This window comes from Heloderma suspectum, chromosome 4 (assembly GCF_057233095.1).
Source record: "Heloderma suspectum isolate Gila_16-S chromosome 4, 16-S_ref, whole genome shotgun sequence".
Taxonomy (NCBI): domain Eukaryota; kingdom Metazoa; phylum Chordata; class Lepidosauria; order Squamata; family Helodermatidae; genus Heloderma; species Heloderma suspectum.
This window is the reverse complement of record NC_139461.1, coordinates 273706126-273731280: the sequence shown is the minus strand read 5'-3', so window position 1 is coordinate 273731280 and position 25155 is coordinate 273706126. Positions and strand designations below refer to the sequence as shown.

The 25155-nt window shown below is 43.8% G+C and overlaps 1 protein-coding gene across 5 annotated transcripts in view; it reads right to left on the bottom strand.

Annotated features, from left to right (window-relative positions):
- The window catches only part of SGK2 (serum/glucocorticoid regulated kinase 2), a 68009-nt gene that overhangs the window by 8506 nt on the left and 34348 nt on the right, over positions 1 to 25155 (bottom strand). For 2 of the 5 annotated variants that reach the window (XM_084848368.1, XM_084848370.1), the window contains 9 exons: positions 22922 to 22991; positions 21050 to 21107; positions 20718 to 20767; positions 18446 to 18503; positions 9433 to 9516; positions 7965 to 8096; positions 4792 to 4904; positions 1402 to 1438; positions 442 to 528 (listed from right to left, as the gene is read on the bottom strand). In XM_084848368.1, the coding sequence (XP_084704494.1) occupies positions 442 to 528; positions 1402 to 1438; positions 4792 to 4904; positions 7965 to 8096; positions 9433 to 9516; positions 18446 to 18503; positions 20718 to 20767; positions 21050 to 21107; positions 22922 to 22991 (689 nt within the window). Of the gene's footprint in view, positions 1 to 441; positions 529 to 1401; positions 1439 to 4791; positions 4905 to 7964; positions 8097 to 9432; positions 9517 to 18445; positions 18504 to 20717; positions 20768 to 21049; positions 21108 to 22705; positions 22992 to 23184; positions 23415 to 25155 lie in introns of those variants that run through there. The other 3 variants (XM_084848371.1, XM_084848372.1, XM_084848369.1) reach the window with 3 other exon arrangements.

Below are 25155 nucleotides of genomic sequence, written 5' to 3'. Positions count from 1 at the left end.
TTCTATTTGTAAGTTCAGATTTGGTACTTTAAGGAGATTTTGATCACACAGGTTTTGCTCTAGGCTTATGACTCTGGCTTGTTTGGAGATCCCCGTTAGGATATTACAATAAACACATCACCGATGGAGAATCCCTGACTTATTTAGCTGCTCCCACTAGCAGAAGAAGCAAAGCAGGAGTAATAGACCAGCATGCTCCAGCATGCTTGCTAGTTTATAATTATCATGACACTGAAACACAGCCAGTGTAACAACAGCAAGGCTTACACCATGTAAGCCTTCAGGACTGGAAATCACCCTGAATGAGATAGTCCAGTCTTATACCTCTTACTCAATGGTAGTGCTCAGTCCCTTGGAAAAGCCAAAGGTAGTGGGGGTGAATGGATGTGTGGGTGAGATCATCCATTAAAAATGCATACAAATTCTATCCTTCCAACATACCTCTGGGGTGCCACAAAAAGTAGATGTTGTTTCTTCTGGCTCCATTCCTTCTTTGCAAAGTCCAAAATCTGTCAGTACAACATGACCCTGAAAGAAAAGGGAGAAATGTCCATCTCCTTGGAAAGTTGTATTCCAAATTTGACCCAGTTGTCCAAATCTAATTATAAAATGTTTCTTACTAACAGGTAACTATTGACAATACCACAGCAGAATGTGATTATTAGAATTCTGTAAGTCTATTAAAAGATACCAAGGTTTAGAACCAATTTTGTAACTGGAATACAAATATACAACCTGTAGTTACTCTGTATACTCCTCATAATTCACATAATTTCACATAGGAAAGGTCAAAATGCACTCATACACACACTCCTTAACTCTACCTTTCTTTAATGCAGAGTGTGTTTTTTTTTCTTTTTTTGCTAAACAATATCAAAAGTGTCTATTGTATTGTGTATTTCATAATAAGTTTTCCTTGTTCCATTTGTACCAAGTTTTCTCAAGTACACAGCACAACCAACTTCTGCACAGAGAAATGCAGAGAATGGCTAACACAAATCTGTAGAATATGGTGGCAGATTCTCAGATCAACTTCTGTATTTAGGTATACATACTTAAGTAAACAAACAAAAGCAAACAAATGTGCATCCTGTGCAAAGAGTGCACATGTATAATATTAGACTCATGTTTTTAAGCAACTCCAAAGTAGTGGTTGGAAAAGGACTAGGCTGAGAGAGACATGTGCCCCAAAATACAGGGGCACATGCTCCTAATTATACATGCATTTATCCATCAAACTTGACATGGCATGCATATATTTTTTACTTTGGTATTCATACTCAAGTCAAGAAGCAAGAGCTGGTCATTAACATAAACTATAAAACCTCAACTTTCATTTTGATCGCACTTGTAATTTTAACTCACACACATATACAAATATACACCCCAATAACATCATACCTGACAATCCAAGAGAATATTTTCAGGTTTTAAGTCCCTAAAAAAAGGTAGGGGAAGGAAAAACAATATGCAGTTTAAATTCTGTTCATATCTTAGGGCAATCATCCTATCTAAGCCTTGAACGTATCTGCTAAAAGAATTACATTGCACAGACTCCAAAAAAGTGATGATAAGTTCGCAGTTATCTTTCCCAACCAATGAAATCAGTTCATTCAGATGATCATTTTATCTCCAAGTGACAAAATCTCAGTCTCGGTGGGAGCCACTACTTTTATGTTTGCTGCCTTGCTTGTATTCAAACTCTGTTGCATTGCATTAAGTCCCTCTAGCTGTACAAAAAGATACTGGAAGAAGCAGTTGCGGCTTTGGGTGCATCCATACACCAACACTGTGGAAATAAACTCACCACATTTTCTTCATACATAGGACTGAGCATGGGGAAAACTGGTTCCTGCCTGTTTTACTCCGAAGTGCGTGAGGCATTGCTGCACTGATTGGCTGTGATGTCACAAACCTACTTCCCCATAAAAATTGAGTTGTTTCCATATTGTTGACATTGGTTTTAACATTGGTTTTAAGGTAACCAATGTTAAGCCAAGTAAAACTTGCAAGCAGAGCTTTTAAAAAGTATTTTTAAAAGGCAGATAAAGGCAGACAGCCTGCCTGAAGCATGGAGGGAGGTGAAAGATAGATGACTCAATCAGTGATTGATTGGTTTTTCTGATAAGTACATCCCTCAAAAGCATTGACAAGGCAAGGGGAAGGATGAATCAATCAGTGTTTGGTTTGCTGGTAAGTATATCTGTCAAAAGCATTGACATGGGGAAGAAGGCTCACTGCCCCCACCCCCCGAAAAACAACCATGTTGGGTCTTTTCTTGTTTCTTTTCTCTTTAACATACCTGGAGGCAGAGACTGCAAATAAATGGCCTGTATCAGAATCAAAATTACTGTACTAGAAGTGGTAAACTACAGTTAATTTCAACAGGATCAAATAGCAAGAAGATTCAGTTCCTTTGGGGAGGATGTTTGACATACTGCATTAGAGATCTTGAATCTGGGAGTGCCCTAAATAAATTATTTGCAAATTAGTATTATCTTTCACAATTACGTACAACAGCAGTTTTCAAAGGTTCTTCCTCCCTTTCCACTGCATTTGGATGTCATATCAAACTACGGTTAGTAAGATGTGAATGAGCTTAGCCTCCCTCTGGGCTTGCACACTTCCCCTTCCCCTCTCCTCATGCACTGCCAGTAATTTTCAAAGTTTCACTTCTGATTTTGATTAAGCACAGCTGGCCATGTCATATGAACCTGGTACTGTGGTCAATCTTAACTGTAGTTAACTTAACCAAGCCAGGTTTGTAAACCAGAGGTTGAAGTTGGCATGTTTGAAAATAACCATAGTTTGCCAGGTTTGGACAACACAGCAAAGTGGTAACTAAAAGGAAAAGCACAAGCTGCCAAACTTCGTCTCCTCTCTGGCATGGCTGTCAGCAGGAATGAAGGAGTGGGCCTATTCACATGCGCACAGGGGGAGGGGTGGTCAGGATAATTACAGAGGTGGGGGTTAGCGAAACCATGATCCGCAGGCCCGCCAGAAGATCACGAAACCACGTGGTGCCGCATGGTTCTGCTAACCACCCTCCCTCCCGGTAGTTACCTGCTATCTTCCTGGCATATTTACCGTGTATCCTGTTGTCCTCCATGGTGCGAACAGGCTCCCAGCGGCCGCTCCGAGATCCCAAATGACCACGCAACCATAGAGAAAGACCACAGCGGCTAGAGCGTTGACCACAGTGGCAGAAGCTCTAGCCGGCAGCCTCTATGATCACGGCCTGGAAGTCCTCTGGAGCCCGTTTTAACCACCAGGGAGCCCACCAGACAACATGGTAAGCCACCCTGGGGCCCCTTAACCCTTTTGCAATGGGGTGTTTAGAGGGGGTGGCTTGAGGGGGTGGCTTACTAACCATGGGGAATGTGGTTTCCCCGCCCCCCCCACAACATGCTAAACCACCGTGGTTAGCAAAAAAAAAAAGCCTAACCATCATAGCTTAGCATTACATTTGAACAGGGCCAGTGTCTGAGCCTAGGGGGAGGCTAAGCTCATTCACATTTTGCTAAACCAGGGATGGGCCACCTCTGGCCCTAGGGCTGCAAGTGGCCCTTGGCCAAATTCCATGCAGCTCTCAGATCTCTAGCAAAAACAGTCTGTCCCTTCCCTGGCAGCCTGCTGGGTGGGAAGGAAGAGGAAGAAAGATAAAAGGGGATGGTAGAAATAAAGACAAGAAAGTTGCAGAAAGAGAAAAGGAGTGACCTATCCGCTTTTGGCTCTGATCCTGCCCACTGCTGGATTCAGCCTCGTTCACTGCTGACATCTACCTCCCAACAGATTACCCACAAGGGAATGTGGAACTCAGCAGAAAAAAGGTTCCTCACCTGTGCTAAGCCATAGTTTCATGTGACATCTGAACACAGACACTGACTTGCCTTTGGCTGACTCTTAACCTTCTAGTGTAGAACCTTTGTGCATGGCAGGGGATTTGGGGGGGGTTCTAGGACTCGCATACACACTAGATATATGCTGTGCCTTTGGGGCTTTACCATTGTGGCCTACAACAGACCAAACCCTTCCCTGCAGCTGCACAGTGCTGGAGAATGAGGACAGTGGTGAAAAAGCTACCTTACCTTACATTATTGACCTTTGTTGAGGATTCCCCCATCTCCAACCCTAGTTTCTACGAACAGAACTTGAACTGGCCTACTCACTTCTGGTTGCAATTGCTACAAGGATGCATCAGGACACACTGTGGAGATTGATCAGGAACTGTGGAGGAGAAGGAGAACTGGAAAGCCCAGGCAGCAAATCATGGCCTGGTTCACACATAACACTAACCTATGGTTTATTTAAACCATGGTTTGCTATCCTATCCTGGGTTTGTCTGGCAGACGATTGAACAAACCATTGTTTGTTTTCTCAATCCCTGGATTGTTGGCTTCCTTCCTCCTTCACCTGCTCCCTCCCTGTATCCCAAAAGCCTTTACGGCACTGTAGTACTAGCATGAAGAGCGGATGGGATTTTTGGACAACCCATGCCCACCATCTCTGTAAACTGGTGAAACAACTCACGAACAACCTATAGTTCTGGGTTCACATGTAATGACAATTCATGGTTTCAACAAGCCAGAGTTCACAACCCAACAAAAAACCATGGGTTCTCTTTTGGGATTGTTCATGGTTAAAAAACCATGGTGTTCTGTGTGGGGTTTGTTTGTTTTTAGCAAGGCTGTGTTTGCACATCACAAACCAAAACATTCCACTGTGGGATTAATCTATCGCACTGCAATCGATATCACCAGAGCTATCTGCTCTTATTACAGTATACTTTACCGGTAGATGATGTTCAACGAATGGAGGTAGCCCACTGCACTGGCCATTTCAGCTGCATAGAAGCGCGCTCGAGGTTCACGGAAGCAACGCTCTCTTTGCAAGTGGAAGAACAACTATGAACAGATACGGGAAAGTTTGAGGCTGGAGCGTTGTGCGCTTTGTTGAATACATTTGCTGTCATGATAGCACCCTTATCTGACTGAATCAAGAGATCCAGTTAGAACATCATCATGTGGATTTAACACGCTTTCATAGAGAACAGCTTCAGTATTCTATAGTTTTAACCTCCTGCCCTATTCCAAGCTAACTCAGGACCCAAGCAGACATTGTTTTAATGACATAGCTGGTAGTTAAGTCTTTGTTTCATTTTTACTGTACAGTAGGCACAGGGCCCCTGATCCAGATCAGGACCCAAGTGTGGGTGTAGGAGACCTTTCACCCTTTCCACCCTGCTATGGGCCCAATCCAGATTAGGTGCCCTGTGCCTTCAGTTTCTATTGCAAAACAGTGATCCATTTGCCTTATGGATCTTTGCAATAAAAATTGGTGGTGCAGGTCCCCTTGATTTGGATCTGGATCAAGCCCCATGGAGGGAAAGGGTTAAAACCCTCCTAATCCCCATGGCAGGATTCCAATCCAGATTGCCCCACCCCTATATTCTATTGTTGTTGTTGTTCAGTCGTGTCCGACTCTTCGTGACCCCATGGACCATAGCACGACAGGCCTTCCTGTCCTGCGCTCTCTCCCGGAGCGTGCTCAAGTTCATATTCATTGCATCCGTGATGCTATCTAGCCATCTCATCCTCTGCCGTCCCCTTCTCCTTTTGCCTTCAGTCTTTCCCAGCATCAGGGTCTTTTCCAGGGAGTTTTCTCTTCGCATTAGGTGGCCAAAATATTGGAGCTTCAGCTTCATTATCTGTCCTTCCAATGAGCACTCAGGGTTGATTTCCTTTAGGATGGACTGATTTGACCTCCTTGCAGTCCAGGGGACTCGTAAGAGTCTTCTCCAGCACCACAGTTCGAAAGCATCAATTCTTCGGGGCTCAGCCTTCCTTATAGTCCAGCTCTCACAGCCATACATTACTACTGGGAAAACCATAGCTTTGATTAGACGGACCTTTGTCGGCAAGGTGATGTCTCTGCTTCTTACTATGCTGTCTAGGTTGGCCATAGCTTTCCTCCCAAGGAGCAAGCGTCTTTTAATTTCATGGCTACAGTCACCGTCTGCGGTGATCTTGGAGCCCAAGAAAGTAAAATCTGTCACTGCTTCCATTTCTTCCCCTTCTATATGCCAGGAAGTGATGGGGCCAGATGCCATGATCTTAGTTTTTTTAATGTTGAGTTTCAAACCAGCTTTTGCACTCTCCTCTTTCACCCTCAACAAGAGGCTCTTGAGATCCTCTTCGCTTTCTGCCATTAGGGTGGTATCGTCTGCATATCGGAGGTTGTTGATAATTCTCCCAGCAATCTTAATTCCGACCTCTGATTCATCCAACCCAGCATTTCTCATGATGTACTCTGCATATAAGTTAAATAAGCAGGGTGACAATTTGCAGCCTTGTCGTACTCCTTTCCCAATTTTGAACCAATCGGTTGTTCCATGTCTGGTTCTTACTGTTGCTTCTTGACCCTCGTACAGGTTTCTCAGGAGACAGGTAAGGTGGTCTGGTACTCCCATCACTTTAAGAATTTGCTACAATTTGTTGTGATCCACACAATCAAAGGCTTTAGCGTAGTCAATGAAGCAGAAATAGACGTTTTTCTGGAATTCTCTTGCTTTCTCCATGATGCAGCGAATGTTGGCGATTTGATCTCTAGTTCCTCTGCCTCTTCTAAACCCAGCTTGTACTTCCGGTAGTTCTCGGTTCGCATACTGTTGAAGCCTAGCTTGTAGGATTTTGAGCATCACCTTGCTGGCATGTGAAATGAGCACAATGGTGCGGTAGTTTGAACACTCTTTGGCGTTGCCCTTCTTTGGAATTGGAATGTAAACTGACCTTTTCCAGTCTTGTGGCCACTGTTGAGTGTTCCAGATTTGTTGGCATATTGAATGCAGCACTTTAACAGCATCATCTTTTAGGATTTTAAATAGCTCGGCTGGAATACTCTCATCTCTGCTTGCTTTGTTGTTACTAATGCTTCCTAAGGCCCACTTGACTTCACTCTCGAGGATGTCCGGCTCAAGTTCAGTGAGCGCACTATCATGGCTATCAGGGACATTCAGATCTTTCCTGTATAGTTCTTCTGTGTATTCTTGCCACCTCTTCTTAATCTCATCTGCTTCTGTTAGGTCTCTGCCTTCTTTGTCCTTTATCATGCCCGTCTTTGCACAAAACGTTCCCTTGAGATCTCCAATTTTCTTGAAGAGATCTCTAGTCTTTCCCATTCTGTTGTTTTCCTCGATTTCTTTGCATTGTTCATTTAAGAAGGCCTTCTTGTCTCTCCTTGCTATTCTCTGGAACTCTGCATTCAGTTGGGTATGTCTTCCCCTTTCTCCCTTGCTTTTCGCTTCCCTTCTTTCCTCAGCTACTTGTAAAGCCTCATCAGACAGCCACTTTGCTTTCTTGCATTTCTTTTTCTTTGGGATGGATTGAGTTGCTGCCTCCTGAACAATGTTACGGACCTCCGTCCATAGTTCCTCAGGCACTCTGTCTATCAGGTCTAATCCCTGAAATCTATTCCTCACCTCCACTGTATATTCATCAGGGATATGATTTAGGTCATACCTGAACGGTTTAGTGGTTTTCCCAACGTTCTTCAATTTAAGCCGAAATTTTGCAAGAAGCAGCTCATGATCTGAGCCACAGTCAGCTCCAGGTCTTGTTTTGACTGACTGTATGGAGCTTCTAGCAGCTAGCATCTTTAAAGCTAGCATCTAGCTAGCAGCTGCATCTTTAAAGTAACATGTTTTGTCCCCCAGGAATATAATCTTAAAGCATTTAGATTGAGAGCCCTTTAGGTTCAGAAATAGCTATGATTTGAAGTTGTAAATTGTTCCAAGTCAGTGAGATGGCAGATAAATATAATAACTAGATCTGGATACGTACTGAATCAGTCACAAGACTGAGAAAAAAATGTCAACATTCCACCCAATTAAGACTGAAAATGAACCCCAAAGCTATTGTGCTGATTGGCCACATGCCCTGTGTGATGGAAGACTGACATGCGTTTACCTCGCCTCCATTTACATAATCCAGTACAAAGTAGAGTTTTTCTTTGGTCTGGAAGGAATAGTGGAGCCCCACAAGAAAGGGATGTTTCACATTCTTCAGTAGCACATTACGTTCTGCCATTATGTGATTTTGCTATGAAGAACCAAGAAAGAGAGAGGATTAAACAAGCCCACAGATGAAGGGGTATGTGTTTTTTTAAATAAAACAGCTGCAACAAAACACAAATGTCTTTGGCAAAGACCATCTGCTTCCCTCCTATGCCAAATAGCAGCTTTAACAGAGGGAAGAATTCAATGGCCACACGTAACAACAACCTGGAGTAAGGGTTGTTGTTGAATTGTGGGTTGTCATTATGTGCAAACCCTACACTATGGTTTAACTATGGGTTGTTAACCATGAACAACCCAGAGTTCATAACCCAACAACAAACCTGGGTTGTTCATGGTTAACAACCCATAGTTAAACCATAGTCCAGAGTCTGCACGTAATGACAACTGAGGATTCAGCAACAACCCACAATTCAACAATGAGTCATACTTAGCCCATACTCTTGCTATGTGCTAACCAGGTCATTGGGAGTGTAGCGTGGGAGGATAGTGTTAAGCCTCCCCAACTACATGCCATGGTTGCTTCCATGACTGCAATTTAGAGTTAATAAGAGATGCACTTAACTGCAAGAGCATATATAGTTTGCCACTCAGACCACAAGTTAGTTCATTGAGGACACAGACCAAGTTCATAGTTGGGCCAGGAATGTGTTTGATGTAAAATAGCTTTTGAAGTCCACCGATTTATTTATTTATTTATATTAAATTTATTAATCGCCCATCTGGCTGGTCACCCAGCCACTCTGGGCGATGTACAACATAAAATAAAACAGTTTAAAACAATAAAATTCTACAATAAAAACATTTTCTAAAATACCCTAGCCCACCCCAAATGCCTGCCTGAACAACCACGTTTTTAATGCACGGCGGAAGCTCATTAAAGAGGGGGCATGGCGGAGTTCCCTAGGGAGGGAGTTCCACAGAGTGGAGACCACCACAGAAAAGGCCCTCTCCCTCGTCCCCACCAGTCTAGCTGTCCTGGCTGATGGGACAGAGAGAAGGCCATCCGAGGCTGATCTTGTTAAGCGGCCTGTCTGGTGTTGCTGGAGGCACTCTTTGAGATAGGCTGGGCCGGAACCATATTGGGTTCCCTGATTATCACTGATTCCCACAGAGGGGAATATCACTGATTTCCTGATTATCACAGAGGACTATTAAGAACCTTGCCTATTGTGGATATAGAGATACACACACATTATATTTTCCCCAGCGTAACTGTGGCACATGCTGAAATATGATGAACATCCATCACTTGTTTAAAATATCACACTACAAAGCACAGGGAAAGAGTAGCAAAACCTCATTTTGGTGAAGAAAACTCTTTTGATCATGCAAGTAAAGATTTTCTTTTTCAAAGATACCTCTTTTTTCTTGAGGATAGACTTCTTCTGCAAAACTTTTACAGCGTAGAACCTTCCATCAGACTTGCGTTTTGCCAAAAGGACCTATAGCCAGAATGAGAGACCAAGGGGGATAAAGGAAGATCTAAGCTCCGTGCCCTTAACTATTCCAAGTGATCCATGTTTTACAGTTACAATGTAGTGGCAATGCAGAAACAGTTTGCTTCATCTAATCCCAATGTACCAAGCAACAGACACTTTTTCGAGGGACTACTTGGGGAAAAATCAATGCATAACTGAAAATATTTTGGATTTCCACCTATCTATTATATAATTAATTAATTAATCTAGAGCAACAGCAGTGGCTTATAACTTAAAAAAATACTTTAAATTCTATTTTTAATCTTTATAAATGAAATAAACAATAGCAACAACTCAGTCAATATCTACAGTTTCCAACAATACAGTATTCTTAAGAGGACATAGCAATAACAAGAGAAAGAAGGGTGGGGGGGAAGAAAGAAAAAAGAGAGAGAGGGAAAAATAATAATAGTAATTTAAAAAAAGACAAGGGAGAAGAAAGCAAAAGGGGAAAAGAAAAAATATGAAAAAGTTATTTCAAGGGGTTAAATTTAAACTTCATTACACACAGACTTCAAGTATCATTCTCTTAAAAAAATTATACCTATATCATTGCCATTATTACACTTCAATACAGCATAGATAATCAACCTTACATTTCAATATCATATCAGTCTTATAACACGGAAGGAAGCATACAATTCATTTCCACTAAGCATATATAGCCCTTCAGTTAATATATAATAGAGCTTAAAAATTTAGCCAGCTAAAAATATTACTAATCAAGGTCTCATAGTAATGAAAGTAATAATAATTTTTTTAAAAGAAAGAAAAAAGGGTAAAAAATAATAACAAATCACTAATATATTTTATCTTATCTATATTTTAAATAATATCATTTCTGGATATATATATATGAATGTGTACATATCTATCTATACACACCCAAATAAAAATTTTATATAAAGTATATCATATCTAATATAAAAAAGAAGAAGTAAGAAGAAAACAGGAATATATATAAACAATCCTCCGTACTGGCGTACTGCCTGGCCCTTGTAGCCTAAACAAATCCAAAGAGCAATCTTGATTGAAGAATTCTCAGCTCATGAAACTAGAAAAGATGTCTCCTGCATTTTACTTTGTATGCCAGCTAACCAAGCCTCTGCTAATTCATGATTTAAATTTTTTTTCATCTGGCCTTCAAAAAGAATACAAAATATAGCAGGATATTTGATATATTGTAAGCAGTGGCTTATGACTGATTAATACACTGCATGTTGTAAGTGCGTATTGCTCCCAAGCTCAAGCACACAAGTATAAGAGATGCTCTTCTTCTTCTTTCCTTTTTTAAATGAATATGTCCATTTGAACTTTTTAAAGTTGAGCCATGACTATTGAGATACTGTGAGCCAGTATTTCAGGCTAGGACTAGGGAGATACGGTCCAAATCCTCACTCAGCCATGATGCTCACTGAGTGGCCTTGGGCCAATCATTATATCTCAGCCCAACCTACCCAACAGGGTTGTTGTGAGGATATAACGGGGATGGGAGAGAAGCATGTGCACTACCTTGAACTCCTTGAAAGAAGGACAGGAATTTTTTTAAAATAGCTGATTTTAAATGATGTCACAGACATTCCAGGCATTTTTTAAAGGCCCTGACATTGTACAGGTGTGTTAGTGGTACTGTAAAGAAAATATCCAAGGTCTCTCTTAAATTTTCCTGAACGTAGCATGGTGGAATGAGAAGGCAGGAGCCTCCAAATGCTTCTTTGTGCATTTTTATATAGACACATGCTGTTGTTGTTCAGTCGTTCAGTCGTGTCCGACTCTTCGTGACCCCATGGACCATATCACGCCAGGCCTTCCTGTCCTGCGCTCTCTCCCGGAGCGTGCTCAAGTTCATATTCATTGCATCAGTGATGCTATCTAGCCATCTCATCCTCTGCCGTCCCCTTCTCCTTTTGCCTTCAGTCTTTCCCAGCATCAGGGTCTTTTCCAGAGAGTTTTCTCTTCGCATTCGGTGGCCAAAATATTTGAGCTTCAGCTTCAGTCCTTCCAATGAGCAGTCGGGGTTGATTTCCTTTAGGATGGACTGATTTGACCTCCTTGCAGTCCAGGGGACTCGTAAGAGTCTTCTCCAGCACCACAGTTCGAAAGCATCAATTCTTCGGCGCTCAGCCTTCCTTATAGTCCAGCTCTCACAGCCATACGTTACTACTGGGAAAACCATAGCTTTGATTAGACGGACCTTTGTCGGCAAGGTGATGTCTCTGCTTCTTACTATGCTGTCTAGGTTTGCCATAGCTTTCCTCCCAAGGAGCAAGCATCTTTTAATTTCATGGCTACAGTCACCGTCTGCGGTGATCTTGGAGCCCAAGAAAGTAAAATCTGTCACTGCTTCCATTTCTTCCCCTTCTATATGCCAGGAAGTGATAGGGCCAGATGCCATGATCTTCGTTTTCTTAATGTTGAGTTTCAAACCAGCTTTTGCACTCTCCTCTTTCACCCTCAACAAGAGGCTCTTGAGATCCTCTTCGCTTTCTGCCATTAGGGTGGTATCGTCTGCATATCGGAGGTTGTTGATAATTCTCCCAGCAATCTTAATTCCGACCTCTGATTCATCCAACCCGGCGTTTCTCATGATGTATTCTGCATATAAGTTAAATAAGCAGGGTGACAATATGCAGCCTTGTTGTACTCCTTTCCCAATTTTGAACCAATCGGTTGTTCCATGTCTGGTTCTTACTGTTGCTTCTTGACCCTCGTACAGGTTTCTCAGGAGACAGGTAAGGTGGTCTGGTACTCCCATCACTTTAAGAATTTGCCACAGTTTGTTGTGATCCACACAATCAAAGGCTTTAGCGTAGTCAATGAAGCAGAAATAGACATTTTTCTGGAATTCTCTTGCTTTCTCCATGTTGCAGCGAATGTTGGCGATTTGATCTCTAGTTCCTCTGCCTCTTCTAAACCCAGCTTGTACTTCCAGTAGTTCTCGGTTTGCATACTGCTGAAGCCTAGCTTGTAGGATTTTGAGCATCACCTTGCTGGCATGTGAAATGAGCGCAATTGTGCGGTAGTTTGAACACTCTTTGGCGTTGCCCTTCTTTGGAATTGGAATGTAAACTGACCTTTTCCAGTCTTGTGGCCACTGTTGAGTGTTCCAGATTTGTTGGCATATTGAGTGCAGCACTTTAACAGCATCATCTTTTAGGATTTTAAATAGCTCAGCTGGAAGACTGTCATCTCCACTAGCTTTGTTGTTAGTAATGCTTCCTAAGGCCCACTTGACTTCACTCTCTAGGATGTCCGGCTCAAGTTCAGTGACCGCACTATCATGGCTATCAGGGGCATTCAGATCTTTCCTGTATAGTTCTTCTGTGTATTCTTTCCACCTCTTCTTAATCTCATCTGCATCTGTTAGGTCCCTGCCTTTTTTGTCCTTTATCATGCCCGTCTTTGCACAAAACGTTCCCTTGAGATCTCCAATTTTCTTGAAGAGATCTCTAGTCTTTCCCATTCTGTTGTTTTCCTCGATTTCTTTGCATTGTTCATTTAAGAAGGCCTTCTTGTCTCTCCTTGCTATTCTCTGGAACTCTGCATTCAGTTGGATGTATCTTCCCCTTTCTCCCTTGCTTTTCGCTTCCCTTCTTTCGTCAGCTACTTGTAAAGCCTCCTCAGACAGCCACTTGGCTTTCTTGCATTTCTTTTTCTTTGGGATGGATTTCGTTGCTGCCTCCTGAACAATGTTACGGACCTCCGTCCATAGTTCCTCAGGCACTCTGTCTATCAGGTCTAATCCCTGAAATCTATTCCTCACCTCCACTGTATATTCATCAGGGATATGATTTAGGTCATACCTGAATGGTTTAGTGGTTTTCGCTACGTTCTTCAATTTAAGCCGGAATTTTGCAACAAGAAGCTCATGATCTGAGCCACAGTCAGCTCCAGGTCTTGTTTTGACTGACTGTATGGAGCTTCTCCATCTTTGGCTGCAAAGGACATAATCAATCTGATTTCGATATTGACCATCTGGTGATGTCCATGTGTAGAGTCGTCTCTTGTGCTGTTGGAAAAGAGTGTTTGCTATGATCAGCATGTTCTCTTGGCAAAACTCTATTAGCTTTTGTCCTGCTTCATTTTGTACACCAAGGCCATGCCTGCCTGTTATCCCGGTGATTTCTTGACTTCCTACTTTAGCATTCCAATCCCCTATGATGAAGAGGACATCTTTTTTTGGTGTTAGTTCTAGAAGGTGTTGTAGGTCTTCATAGAACAGATCAACCTCAGCTTCTTCGGCACCAGTGGTTGGGGCATAGACTTGAATTACTGTGATGTTGAATGGTTTGCCTTGGATTCGTACTGAGATCATTCTATCGTTTTTGAGATTGTACCCCAGTACTGCTTTTCCCACCCTTTTATTGACTATGAGTGCTACTCCATTTCTTCTAAGGGATTCTTGCCCACAGTAGTAGATATGATGGTCACCTGAATTAAATTCGCCCATGCCTGTCCATTTTAGTTCGCTGATTCCCAAGATGTCGATGTTCAATCTTGCCATCTCATGTTTGACCACCTCCAGCTTACCTTGATTCATTGATCTGACATTCCAGGTTCCTAAACAATATTGTTCTTTACAGCATCGGATTTTCTTTTCACCACCAGACACTTCCACAGCTGAGTGTCCTTTCGGCTTTGGCCCAGCTGCTTCACTCTTTCTGGCGCTACTTGGAAATACCCTCTGCTCTTCCCCAGTAGTATATTGGACACCTTCTGACCTGAGGGGCTCATCTTCCAGCGTCATCTCTTTTAGCCTTGTGATACGTTCCATGGGGTTTTCTTGGCAAGAATACTGGAGTGGGTTGCCATTTCCTTCTCCAGTGGACCACATTTTGTCAAAACTCTCTGCCATGACCTGTCCGTCTTGGGTGGCCCTACACGGCATAGCTTATGGCTTCACTGAGTTATGCAAGCCCCTTCGCCACAACAAGGCAGTGATCCGTGAAGGGGATGGACACATGCTATAATCCAGTAAAAGTCCAAAATAATAAAAATCACACACAAGCAAAACTTTGTTGCTTTTATGAAAGCAGCTATTGCCACAGAGTATTACATTCAGTAGCTACCAGCACTCTGAACAACAGGAAGGGACGATTTACCAAGGAAGCAGCAGCACCCTCTCCTAAAATGCAGGAGGGTTTTGATCTGGTCCTGCCTCACATTACTCTCCCAGAAACATTATTTGAGAGAAAAGAATGGACCATATTTATTTTCAATATTGCGATAGCTAAGGGGAACAAAAACTGTCCCACCAGATACAAATGGAGGGTTGTTTGACACTACAAGTCTTTACACCAGGGGTCCCCAATGGGGCACCCACAGGGACCTCCAACGGCATCCACAAAACTCTCCACACCCTGCCCTTGCCAAAAAATTAGTTTTAATAAAAAGCTTGAAAATCATTAGGGCACCTGGTTCTCCTTGTTCCTGAATCTGCCACTGATCAGCTGTTCAGCAATCAGGAAGGGCAAACAGCTGCTTCTTGGCCACACCCAATCTTCTTCCGGCCACACCCAATCTTCTTCCATCCACACAGACCTTTCCCTTTTGCTCCCTGTCTCCACTCAGACCCTCTAGCCTGCCAACCCCTTTCCTCACTCTTTCTCTCCTCCTCACTCTTTCTCTCCCCTCTACATTCCTATTCCCCCCCTCACCCAGCCTCTAACCTCGCTATTTCTACACACACACACACACACACCTCTTTACCTCAGTTTCTCTCGCCTCTTAGCTTGCAGCTTTGCTATTTCCCCTCCACGCCTTTGCCTTGCTCTTTTGCCTTCCTTCCCAGCGTCTAGCCTCGCTATTTCTCTCCTCCCATCTCTTCACCTCGCTTTTTCTCCCCACTCCTAGGGCTTCTTCCCACGGAGCTTTTATCCTGCTATTGAGAGGGCTCCCTCACGGAAGTTTGCAGCCTCTTTAGATGATGCCGTGAACCTCCAGGGCGTCTCCTGTCATTTCCCCCAGCCTGTGCTGTGTTTGCCCAAACACAAAAAATGTGTGTGGGGGGGGGGTTTTCCAGCCCACGGAACAGGAGTGCCATGACACAATGGAAGAAACCACTGTGTCTGGTTGGCTGTGGGCTGTGCTGTCTCTGTGCACATGTAAATGCTTGAACACATTTCTCAATTGGCGGGAGAAGAGGGTAAAATGCCTCCCTGCAACCAAGGGAGAAAGATCTGAACCCTCACCCCACCAAGCTCAGAATCAACGTCCTCTGTTGATTCAGAGCACCCCACTAAGTTCAGTGGGGCTTACTCCCAAGTAAGTGTGCCGAGGGTTGCAGACTTACAGCACAGTCCTATGTCTACTCAGAAGTAAGTCGTAGCTTTCCTGGGGGCTGCAAGGAAACAGTACAGCACAAGTTAAGAGATGAAAACAAGACTCTTCCCCCTGCCCCTGCTGCTCCTTTGCACACATGCCAGGGAGGGAGGGAGGCGCTCCTTTGATTTCCTCCACCTTTAAAGTCAATAGAAGGGCTTCCGACTTCCCTCCTGCTGCCGAGGAGTGGAGGGATGGGCAGAGCCATCAATCATGTTACAGGAACCAGTGATCAGCCTTCTGTCCTGATTTTTCAGTGCAGCCATGAAAAGGTATAGAGCAGAGGGAAGCAGTGTGAGAGATGCCTGTATGCAGGACCAGTCTAAATCTCAGAAAGGATCCAGAATCAAAAGGATCAGTTTGTAGTGGGATAAAATGCCAGGTGTGAATAGAGTCCTAGGGCTCCTTCACACTAAGCTTTTACCCTGCGATTGAGATTTCTCCTTCATGGAAGTTTGTGGGCTCTTTACATGATGCGGTGATCATTCAAGGCATCTCCTGCACTAAATGCCCTTTTGTTCCGTTTTTAAATAGATCACAGATAATGTGCTATCAAATTACACTGTTGTGATCCCCTTCAGTTTCCTCTATAAAGAGAGTAAAAGCAGCAAGAGGAGGAGCAAGATCAATCAAAGACAATGGAAGACTCAGATACGGGGAGGAGGAGGGGGAAGAGGGTGGAGGGAAAGGAAGCATGTGAAAAAGGGAGTCGTGATCCTGCATTTCAAACAGAAGCAGAAAGTCCCATTTTAAATGCAGGATTTTAGGCTAGCGTAGAGATGCCCCTAGTCTCTAGCCTTGCTCTTTATGTCGCTACTTCCCCCTCCCCCCCAGTCCCTAGCCTCTTGTTTTCTCACCCCTTCTGTCACAATTTTTTCCTCCTCCCAACCCCTAGCCTTGCACTTTTTCTCTCCCTTCCCAGCCCTTTCTATCATTCTTCACACACACACTCACTCACACTCACTCACTCACACTCACACAGAGCACCTTCCCAGGTGGGGGCTCTGAACACAGAAAAGGAGGTAGGAGCACCAGCTGGGGAAAGGAGTAGCTGAGCCTGGGGTTGAGGTAGGGAAAACCTTTCCTTTCCTTAGGGGCTGGGGAAAGGGGTGTGGACAGGAAGAGCACAGAAATCCTCTGTAGGCCTGCTCAGAAGTTATTCCCATCGAGTCCCATGTAAGCATGCATAGGATTGCAATCTTAAATGGGTATTTTCTTGTGTTTCTGTGGGGGTCAAATATGTGGATTGGCTCTGGAGTTCAGACCCTTCCTCTGGTTGTGCTCAGTTTCTTATTTTTTGGCTAGCCCAAAGTTCACGGCAGCCATTATGTGACTAGCCACATTGTCTGTGAGAGCCATTTTGTGGTGGCACCCACAGCAGTTTCTCAAATTCCCAAATGTGCCCATGGGTCCAAAAAGGTTGGGGACCCCTGCTTTACACAAACAGGATTTGTCCTACAAGATATTCATTCAAAGTTTCAAAGTTTGTTGTACTAGCCAAAGGGCATGACAAATACATCAAAAGAAAAGAATATACAAAAGTACAAAAATTTCAACATTATGAGATAATATTATGAGAGAGCTTTGGCTATTAGGCAGTATAGAGATTAAATAAATAAGTAATACAGATGAATTATGAGTTACCATGGGCAAACTCAGTTTTGACTTAACATTCTGAATCTCCAAGACAGTTTATGGCAATTTTGTTTAATTCTCTCGTTCTAATTTTTGCTGCCAAGGCAAAGAGAGCCACTCTTTGTGTCACATAGCAATTAGTGTCGTTCAAAAAAAATGAACCATTTCTGCAGGGGTATTCCTACACCCATAAGTTAGCAAGGGTTTCAAGAATCTCTCTCGGGTCCCTATACCGGGCAGATTAGCATGTAATAAACAATGTCTTCCAATTGATGTTGGCCATTTTAGAGCCAGCTAACTGAGGCCTCTTTCCCTGAGAAATGCTTTTATTGAGCTGCGGTTTCAAGTTATGCCAATTGCAGTTCTGGATGGACATTATAACAAGGTGCCATTTGAATGTGTGTTGTGTACAAGACATGTGAAAACTCTATCCTGTCTCCATTCATGTGAAAACTCCATAAGGAAGGGGTGGGGAGAAACATATATAAGTATTCTCTATGTAACATGATGGTGCCAGGAAGATAAAGGCTCTCCTGTTCTTTGGAGTATGTGCGTGTGCGTGCGTGTGTATCTCTCTCTCTCTCTCTCTCTCTCCACATTTGTAGCTGATGCTAAAGGTGTGCGCCGGTACTTCAGAAACGGGCAGCTCCCAGATCTTGCTCCTTACACATAAGATACTAAAGGGTTGATGCTGAATAGAAATGGAGACTCTCCAGGTAACAATCTAGCTCCATTCTTTAAGATGGTGGCAGGGCACAGCAGAATAAAAATAATGCTTAGGGGTGGGGGGAAATCCATTTGTGAGTGCAAATGCTAGAGTTAGGATGCCAACTCAAGAAGGACAGAAGCCACGGATGAGAAGCCAGAGTGGCGCAAGAGCCAGGATAATGTTGCCAAGAACAGTCAACAAGGAAGTCTTCCAAACTAGACTACTTACTTTTCCAAAGCTACCTTTGCCGATTATCTTTAGGAAGTCAAAATCTGTTGGCCTGGCACTGTTAGAAAAAAGAGACAAAGTAAAACACACAAAGCTCTTTTCTTGGAACAGTCAGATCTTCACCACCTCTTCCACCACCCCCAGGGCCAGCTCAAGAAATTTTGCTGCCTGAGACAAAGGACAAGATGGAGCACCCCTCCCCTTCCCATTACACCTGCAGAAACTGATGAGATGTGGAGTGTTTCCAGTCAAGGCTTTTAACAAACCATCAACCTGCCCCATTCACAGAATTTTACGGGTGGTGTCGGGGGGAGACATCATCATCTTCTATGTGTAGCCCTCCCGTGTTTTCCCATCACTTGTTCCATCTTTTTCTTTACCATAATCAGTTAACAGAAAAAAGACCGAATTTCCGCATAATGGTTTCTAAATTGGTAGAGCTAGGAACCCACCATCTGGAAGCTCCCTGGCAGCTGAATCTAACTTCAACACTAGCAATGTGACAGCATCCTCCACAGCACTACTGTACCTGCGGGCATCAAGTTAGTTAGTGCAGGAGCGGGCAGAAGGTAGACCTTCTAATGTTCTGGACTTCAATTCCCGAAGCCCCTACCAGCATGGCCAACAGTCAGGAATGCTGGAAGCTGAAGTCAAAAACATCTGGAGACCTACTTTCTGCCCACCCCTGAGTTAGGGGATGCAGGGCAGGCTGTGTAGCATACACAGCTCTGTCTTCCAACACCTCACTGTTGCCCCCCCCGCCACAGCCCAACATCTGCTGCCTGAGGCAGCTACTTCACTCTGACTAATAGTAGGGCCAGCCCTGTGACCCCCACCCCCCACAAAGCCAACTAAGAACACCAGGACACACAGCCTTATTCTATATGCTTCTCCATTCTTGAACTCTGTTCTGTCGGTTAGATGACTTGTCTTGATGCTAAGGGTTCCCATTTTATTGTTTGAGAGCTGTAGGTACTTGCATTGCACAACTCTTGAGGGGAAAATAAAAATAAAAACCCCTCACACCCTCAGGGCCTTTCCAGATAACCCATTTTTAGGGCAATAAATAGAAGGTTATATATATATTTTATTTATTTATTTATTTATTTATTTATTTTAATTTCCAATATAATTATTGGAATCAAGTCAGGAAGTGTTCCCTTGAGGTTGTACTTTCATTGCAGGAATATCATTTTCCTAGCACTGGATGTGCTATATTTTCTTCATTGGGATTTTTTCCCTCCAAAGTTAGCACATCCATTCCTGTTTCAACTGGCATGTAGTATGTCACATGCGCCTAACAAATAAGTTAAGCAACTTAACTATGACCCATCCATGGCATTATGCAACCTTTAAAAATACTCACTTTCCCAGCACTCAAAAATAAATTTTCCTAGCACTCAAACCACAATGGTCCCGTTCACATGTAACAACTAACTATGGGTTAAACAACCCATAGATAGTTGGGACTGTGTGGGTGAGTGCCTCACCCACTCACCACTTCTGCTTTGCATCAGTTTTCATAAACAACCCAGCTTTCATAAATAATGCCCTGTTCCTTGGTTGTTTGATGTGACATCTGAACCCAGATCCCTGGGTTGTTGAGGGACAAACAACTCAGAGTTTTAACCCACAGTTTGTCGTTGGGTTAAAACTCTGAGTTCTTTGTCCACCAACAATGCAGAGTTCTGGGTTCGAACGTCACATGCAAAGTGATAGTGTTTTATTGTATTTATGTTTTTATTGCTTTTAATATTTTAACTGTTTTTATGTGTTTTATTACTGTAAGCCACCTTGGGAGGGCTTCTGCCCTGAAAGGCAGCCAGGAAATATTTTAAACAAACAAACAAACAAATAAATAAGTTGCGAGCATGTGGGAGACAGCGCACTCGCTCATTGTAGTGCAGCACTGCCAATTCATGGGTTAAACATGCAAACCAGGTCATTCTGCAATCACTGAGATCATGCCATTCCTTCCCCAGCTAGCAGTGGCATGACTATTTGGTGTGCCAGCTGGAATGTGGTTGCACCTATTTTGGACTTTACTGGATAGTACCTGTGATATTACCAGTGATGTCTGATATAAGTTCCCCCCACCCTCTGCCCTTGCATGCCTGTGCAGTGTAGCAATCCAACACACACCTTGTAAAGAGAAGATGTGCACAAGAGGTAGAACTGACTAGCCTCAGGAGGGTAAGCTAAGGAAATTAAAGCAGAGTTTCATTGTACTCTCTAGTATTGTAGAAAGGGATAGACTTTTGCATGTGCTTACTTGGGATTAGCAGAAGGTCCGAGGTTGATGTTGTCAGTTGGAGATAAAGGCTGAAGATGACAAAAAGCAAACAGCTGAAGTTAGCTAAGAATTAGCTACACCAGGCTAGAGCAACAGCTGTATATACAGGAGAGCACAAGAGCTACACCAGTGCCTGTGAAGGTAGAGCGTGTTGTACAGGGTAAACACGTAGCCTACTGCAATGATTGAGGCTGCCCGACCTACAGACTCCTCCTCCCCACTGCCACCCTTGAATGGCTAAGGAAAGAAGCTCCTTACATTCTCCTCCTCCAAATCTGAACCAAACTAAATGCATTTAACCTGGGCCTTACCTGGCTGTTATTATCTGGGCTTTTCGAACGGTCCATTAAGGCAGCGACTCTTTCAGCACTGTGAAAGAAAAGACAACAGTTAATTGAGAGCAGTGGAAAGACTCCAGCTCAACAGGGAGAAACCTCAAGTTAACAGGCATTTCATAAATTTGGGGGGTTAATTTGGCTGCTATAGATGAACAAATAAAACATATAGAAGCTGCTTATTAAACCTGCCTTCTATCAAAACCAGAATTGAGATTCTATTAGTGGAAACAGTTGGAATGGCACCCACCTGTCCCTGTGCAAGTTAGTAAGAATTAAAATCCTCTTTAGCAAAATGGTCTATCCTCTTTCTTGCATCTAACACAGTGGCTACAACTGTTGAAGCAATGCATGGGTGGTGCTATTTTTGATACCAAACCCCCATTCTAGGGCTTTCTTCACACGGAGCTTTTATCCTGCGATTGAGATGGCTCCTTCACGAAGTTTGCAGGCTCTTTAGATGAAACCATGACCCTCCAGGGCATCTCCTGCACTAAATGCCCTTTGTTCCATTTTTAAATAGATCGCAGATAATGAACTATGAAATTATGCCCCCCACCCCCGTGAAAAGAGGAAACGTGCAAGAAAAGGAGCGAGATCAATGAAAGATAATGGAAGACTCATAGAATCATAGAATAGTAGGGTTGGAAGGGGCCTACAAGGCCATCGAGTCCAACCCCCTGCTCAATGCAGGAATCCAAGTCAGAGCATCCCTGACAAATGGCTGTCCAGCCTCATCTTGAAGGCCTCCAGTGTGGGAGAACCCACCACTTCCCCAGGTAATTGGTTCCATTGTCATATTGCTCTTACAGTCAGGAAGTTTTTCCTGATGTTCAGCGGGAATCTGGCTTCCTGTCACTTGAGCCCATTATTCCGTGTCCTGCACTCTGGGACTCAGATATGGAGAGAAGGAGGCAGAAGGAGGAAGGGGGAAAGGAAGCACATAAAAAAGGGAGTCGTTGTGATCCTGCATTTAAATGGAAGCAAAAAGCCCCATTTTAAATGCAGGGTTTTAGGCTGGTGTAGAGATGCCCTAGATGTCTTACTTAAGGGCCAAATACAAGTGAAGTGAACCATCTGCAATTAGGTCTCCCAAAGTCTTTTTCAAAGTTTAGAAAGCTGCCTTGGGAGCTGGGAAAATTGGATCACCGGGGAGGTTAACTCTTCTCCACCTGCATCACTTCCTCAATTGAAATCCACCCCACATCCTGTGATTAGTCCTCTGAGGAAAAGCAAAAAAACAAAACAAGTATTCATCATGTACTCCCCACCCCCAGTGAGGCTACTGGTAGACTAAAAACAAACTATGACACTTTGTAACAAGGTTAATTACATGAGTATTTCCTCCCTCACATGGCTGATATTTTGGTGGGTGGTGCAGCATCCTGGTCCTTAGCTCACTTATACATAGCAGGTAAGTTGCAAGCCCAACATGAGACGTTTTAAGTTTAAATATTCTCTACCGCTCTTAGCAAGAAGCTAAGGAGGTTCTCTGGTAGCCCAAGCTGGCTCCTTCATTTCTGCAGATCTACAGCCCCACAGAAGCCCCTTATTTCAAAGCACCCCACAGAATAGACAGTGGAACTCCAAACGATCTCATTTTCAGACATCTTATTTAGAAACTTTACTTACATCTGCATGAGAAAAGGCGCTCATTAGAAGCAGCGTTGTGCAACAAAGCCATATTGAGCAACAAATCCCAGTTTGTGCAAGAGCGGCATGCTTCCCTCTGCACCATGCTAGTGCCAGCCAACTCAGATCACTGCTTATCTGCTTGTAGGACAGTATCATCATGCTGAGCTTTAAAGGGACAGCAGCCCACTGACAGAAAGAGACATATATACTCACTAGGAGCACAGCCTGGAACTGGAGGCTTTGATAGTCTGTTCTAACCTCTCTCGCCCTTGTTTTATGAGATCTACAAGAAGGGGAGGGGGGGGGAACATTAGCAAACTTTTCAGCTGGCAAAGTGATCACAAGAAGCATACACAGAGACACATTTGTTCTGAAGTGACCTTGCCCTTCTCATACATCCACCCACCCACGTCAAAATAACCAAACTTTATTGGAAGCTAGGGATGGGCTCTGTAGCTCCAGGAAGGATTTCTAACCTTATTCGGATAACAATGTAGAAGCAGAGTTCTGGACCCAGCAGAGCGATGTCTTGTAAACAACAGCCTCCAGTCTCCCTTTTCAAGGATATTACCCAGAACTGTCCTGCTTTTCTGTGAGACACACAGATCACAAGACAGAAGAACGACCCTTTCATACATCATACTTGGCACACGCTCAGTTCCTCTCATTCAAAGCTTTCCAAGCATTTTATGAACACGAATTGTGCATCAGAGCGCAAGCGCTATCCTTCTTTCTCAAAGTAGAGCAAACCACTTAGGCACACAAGTGCGAATGGTACAGTCCGGGCTGGGCCAGCCGGATTCAGCACCGCTGGAATAGACATGTGCGTTTTATTTATTTTATTATTCCCAGGCCACCTTTTAGGGCAAAGCCCTCATAAAGCAGCTTACATAAAAAACAAACAAATCATAGAACATCGTATCAGTTTTCAATTTTTTAAACAACTCAGTCATTTGCACTTTGAAGGGACTGTCATGATTGTCTGGCAGTATCTGAATAGTAATATGCATGGAAGTGAGTAGGGTTTGGGGTTTTTCTAAAGAAAAGATAAGCAGTATCTTCCTAAGCCAAGGTTCAGCTTGAGGGCTGAATTCCCAGGGCCAAAGGCAAAGGGAGTGGGCCCAAACTACTAGAAATACCAGTGTATTTCAGTTTAAAGCTCTGAATGCCAGTAACTAGATCTCAGGAGAGGCATTCCAACCTTATAGAATGGGAAGGAAATGCACAAAAGCCAGGAAAGCACCCAATGATCAGAGGTTGGGAGAAAGGAGGTGCAGCCTCCTGGGGACCCCCAGGAGGGCCAGACTGGGACCCGTGGAAGGCCAGATTCGGACTTCAGGCCTGAGGGACCCCCAGGAGGGCCAGACTGGGACCCGTGGAAGGCCAGATTCAGACTTCAGGCCTGAGGGACCCCCAGGAGGGCCAGACTGGGACCCGTGGAAGGCCAGATTCAGACTTCAGGCCTGAGGTTCTGCATCCTTGACCCAACCACTGATGATGGGTGGATGGATGGATAGTACAGGGCTAACTCTCCCTTTCAACAATGCCCTGCCGTTTAAGAATATTTAAGGCTGCGATCTTATTTATTTGCTAATTTTATATCTTGCATTTCCTCCAAGGAGCCCAAGGCGGTGTACATGATCCTCCTCTGAGGGCCACATTTCCTCAAGAACTGCATACTTATGGTGGGTGTGGCCAAACCCAAAAAAGGGTGGGGCCATGCCTCTCTCTCCCCCCCCCGCTACTCCATTTTACCGTCACAACAGCCCTGTGAAGTAGGTTAGGCGAAGAGTCAGTGATTGACCCAAAGCCACCCAGTGAGCTTCATGGCTGAGTGGGATCTTGAACCTGGGTCAACGAGGCCCCAGTCCAACACTCTAATCACTACACCACACTGGCTCTCAATCTCAGGCACACTCACCTAGGTGAAAGTTTCAAGAAGGCAGGGTAGGATCTGATGCAGTTACATTGACTTTAGGAGTGAAATGGACTAGATCCAGAAGGTGCTTGCAATCTAGTCTACCACCTGCGAATCAGGCTTCCTGCACTGGGCAGGGGGTTGGACTCGATGGTTTTGTAGGCCCCTTCCAACCCTATGATTCTAAGTCTGATCACTCCAACGGGAGCCGGTGCAATTAGGAAAAGTAAGCAGACTTTTTCCACCACAGAGACAACCCCCCACCTCACCCCATTATAGTTGTAGAGTTATGTTGGCAATGCTGGATCAGGGCCAGCACCACAGAGGAGGAAAGAGGAAAATCACTCCTGCTACTACAGAGAAACAGAACAGGCTTTTAAAAATTCCTCCCCACCTATATGCAAATATGCAATGAACCATGAAGAGTAACCTGAAAAACAACTCCAATGATTTCTTTTGAAGACATTTTCCACAAAGCCATGATGTGACCTTCAAAGTCACAAGTTGCGTTATTCAGAATCCTGGAGAA